This window comes from Mastomys coucha, unplaced genomic scaffold (assembly GCF_008632895.1).
Source record: "Mastomys coucha isolate ucsf_1 unplaced genomic scaffold, UCSF_Mcou_1 pScaffold5, whole genome shotgun sequence".
NCBI lineage: Eukaryota > Metazoa > Chordata > Mammalia > Rodentia > Muridae > Mastomys > Mastomys coucha.
The window spans coordinates 23,662,714-23,666,417 of record NW_022196911.1 but is presented as its reverse complement, the minus strand read 5'-3'; the positions used below and the strand labels follow the sequence as shown (position 1 = coordinate 23,666,417).

Genomic DNA, 3,704 nt, shown 5'->3' with positions numbered 1-3,704 from the left:
CAAGAGAGGGCCATAAGCCAGTGTTGAGAAAGGAGCCTGGGCTTAGGTGTTCCTCTCTCATTTCTGATTTTGGTGTGGGGCCAGGGAGGGCAGAGATCTTCTAGCTTTCCTGGGTCTCCTAGACAAAGTGGGTAAGGCAATGGGGGTCCCCACCTTCCAGAAGAATGGGTGAGACTTCCCTATACTAACCTCACAGGTGGACTGACAGATGGCTCCTATCGCCTCTGGCTCCCGATGGCCCATGAACTTCCAGGCTCACTAAACCCCATCCCTGGAACTGCAGAACAGGAGCCTGACTGGGAGAGTCTTGTCAGGTAATTGGGTTCCAGTTTGATTGCCTCTAAACACTGAAATGCAACCTTCCCCTAGACACTTCAAGGACTCTCACCCCACCGTGCTGTGGACTGGACAGGAGCCATGGAGTCCTGGGCAAGGTGCATCTTTCTTCTTTTGCTGCAGATCCTGACAGGTATGGAGTGTTGATTCTTCATTCTGCCTCAAGCCCTTCCCCCATGACGGCTTCCACACCCTTCCTCCATTTTCCTGCTTCCTTATGATCCTCTGCGACTCTCCCTAGACAACCTGGAGGGGGCTGAGACTAAGAGGCCAAACCTCGTGTGTCTACTGATCCTCTGAGAAAGTCAAGAGGGGAAAGGGGCAAAGAGAAGATGGTTGTTCTTCCTAAGTGGGGCACCGTTCGCAGTCAGGTCTCATGGGGATAATAACTTCATGAATGAAATGCTCACTCCTTCTCTTGTTTTTGTTGTTGTTGTTTTAATTCTATTTTGAGAATTTCATGTGTATACAATTTATTTTGATCATATCCACCACCTGCCTTCTCTCTCCACCTCCCCTGAAACTCCCCAACACGTAACTCTTCCAACATCGTCTGCATCTCTCCCTTCTCTTCTTCTTTTGCTCAAAGTCCAGCCACTGCTATCCACACACACATACGGGTGTGGACCACCCAGTGGAGTGTGGGCAACTCTTAATTAGTTACCAGCCAACAACTGCAACAGCTCCTTAGTGAGGGGTGGGCCTTGGGAGCCAATCCCCACCCACAGTGGATTGTTGATGGCCTGACCTTGCACAGGTCTCATGCAGGCGTCTACAGCAGCTGTGAGTAGCTGCATGGATGCACCCACCACGTTGTGTCCAGAACACATAGCATTTCACAGCATGCCTCCCCATCCTCCCACGTTCATTCCTTCTGCCTCCTCTTCTGGAGGATCTGGAGCTTGGGAGGGTATTGATGTAGATATGGACTATCCCATTTAGGGATGAGCACTCGGTTGCTTACTCTTAGTGTTTTGGCCAGTTGTGAGTGCCTATATTAACCAGAGCCCACTAAGAAACCTTCTCTTGTTTTTTAGAGGGACGTGGAGATGTATTGCCCTCAGGTAATGAATGGCCCAGAGTTTCCCAGGTAAAAGTCCAGGGCAGGGAATGAAAGGAGTTGTTGGAGATGGTGGGACCCAAGAGGGGCTGGCTTTCTGAGAAGGTCCCTCTGTAGTATGTGGCCACACCCGAGATGCTGGGAAGATTGTAGGTGGACAAGCTGCTCTGGAAGGACAATGGCCTTGGCATGTCAGCCTGTGGATAGCTGAAGAGGGTCACATATGTGGGGGCTCCCTCATCCACGAGGTGTGGGTGCTCACGGCTGCCCACTGCTTCCGAAGGTTAGTGAGGTAGGGTGGAGAGCGGCTGCCGTCCTTACCCTGTCACTCTTCGGCAGATGCCTTAACAGGCTGGGCTTGTCTTTTCCTAGGTCTCTGGATCCTAGCTTCTACTACGTGAAGGTTGGAGGACTGACACTTTCCCTTCTGGAACCCCACTCAACCTTAGTGGCCGTGAGGAACATCTTTGTCTATCCCACCTACCTCTGGGAAGATGTGTCTAGTGGAGACATTGCCCTGGTGCAGCTGGACCCTCCTCTGCAGCCTCCTCAGCTCACTCCTGTCTGCCTCCCAGCAGCCCAGGCTCCCCTCACCCCTGGGACTGTCTGCTGGGTAACAGGCTGGGGGGCCACCCAGGAACGTGGTAAGGGAATATGTCTATACCCAGCCCCTGCCCAGAGGAAGACCTGGCTAGGGCATGTGCCGCCAAATTACGGGCTTCATCTTGGCCCAGGTGCCCACTCCTGTGGATTTGGGGAAGCCCAACCCAGTGTCCAGGTTTCTACCTATTGCTGAAACAGGAAAGCTGAAGCTCAGCAGCTATGAGATTATAGAAGCCGGCACAGCTCACAGGGTCAGACAGGACTTGAACCCTGTTTCCTGACTCTGTTTTCTGGTTTGAGGACATGACAGGGACTACAGAACAGAGAGATGGAAGGAGCCCAGGCTGTCTGCATGATGGGCAGGGCTCCAGTGGGTCAGGCTGTACTCAGGCCAGGCCTTTCTCTGGTCCAGACTTGGCGAGTGTCCTCCAGGAGTTAGCTGTGCCTCTCTTGGATTCAGAGGAATGTGAAAAGATGTACCACATCCGGGGGACCAGTTTGTCAGGGAAGCGAGTCATCCAGTCAGACATGCTCTGTGCGGGCTTTGTAAAAGGCCAGAAGGACTCCTGCCAGGTGACAATAGCCCTCTGGCTCTTCCTGGTACTCCTGTCGTATAGTCTGTATTCAAGCCCCATGTCCCAGGGACTCTAGGAGGACCAGAACACTCTCCCAGACTCTGTGGCCTTGGCAGAGGGTGTTTTAAAAAGGGTTTTCTTGACTGGGTCCTCTTCCTTCTCTCTCAGGGTGACTCTGGAGGACCACTCGTCTGTGTCATCAACAGTTCTTGGATCCAGGTCGGGATCACCAGCTGGGGAGTTGGCTGTGCTCGACCTTACAGACCTGGTGTCTATACTCGGGTGCCAGCCTATGTGGACTGGATTCAGAGGACCCTGGCAGAGAACCACTCTCAAGCCTACGAGTGCCACTCCAGAGCCTCTGGGGCATACCAAATACTGCTGCCAGTGTTACTGGCCTTTGCCTTGCCAGGGTCCTTGTGAACTGTGAGCTCTAGAGTTCTGGATCCTCTTCCGCTGGGCTTGGAGACTCAGAAGTTCAAAATAGACACTGAGAAAATAAATCTTCAATGCTGTTTTTGTGTGAGACCATGAAAGGTAGCTTGGTCCCCGGCTGAGCTAAGGCTTGAAGCCCCAGAAATTCTGAAGGGGAGAGTAGGTGCTTCACCTGTTCCCAGGCACCAGGCCCCTGTCACTAGCCGCAGCCTCCCATAGATTTGTGGCCATCGATCACGTAAGGGCAATGCCATAATCCCCTCCACATGTAGAGGACATGACCTGTAGGCTCAAGACAGATCTCTGTTTTAATGAGGAACCTAAAGGCCTGGAGGGCTTAGCCAATAAGCTTTCCTTCCCAGACATTCCTTCCTGCAGAAGGTGTTTAATCTCAGGCCCACCCTGAGAAGTGGGGTACGGTTTTACTCATCTACTTTCTGCCAATGACAATAAATGTCTTAAAACCATGGACTGCCTCCTTTCACTGTGATCTGCTGTGGGGAGCCATGGAGAAGGCCTTTGCCTGTAGAGCCACCATCTAATCTCCTGTAGAAGGCCCTCTCTGTGCTCTCAGCCACAGCTGCCACCAAGCCCAAGCTCAAGCCCACCACCACTATCAAGCCAAGGACTATCCAGCCTGTGAGCCCCCACACTCCATTCTCAGCTCCTCAGCTGCATCCAATGGCGCCTGGGTG

General features: G+C 52.8%; 1 protein-coding gene across 1 annotated transcript; it reads left to right on the top strand.

The window, feature by feature from the left end:
• Positions 1-373: 373 nt before the first annotated feature.
• LOC116078131 (serine protease 30) lies at positions 374-3,476 on the top strand. Its single transcript, XM_031353109.1, has 6 exons — positions 374-469; positions 1,374-1,400; positions 1,514-1,679; positions 1,769-2,040; positions 2,412-2,572; positions 2,743-3,476. Exons 1-6 carry the CDS (start codon positions 418-420, stop codon positions 2,995-2,997), a joined length of 933 nt encoding a protein of 310 aa, XP_031208969.1. The 5' UTR covers positions 374-417; the 3' UTR covers positions 2,998-3,476.
• Positions 3,477-3,704: the final 228 nt, after the last annotated feature.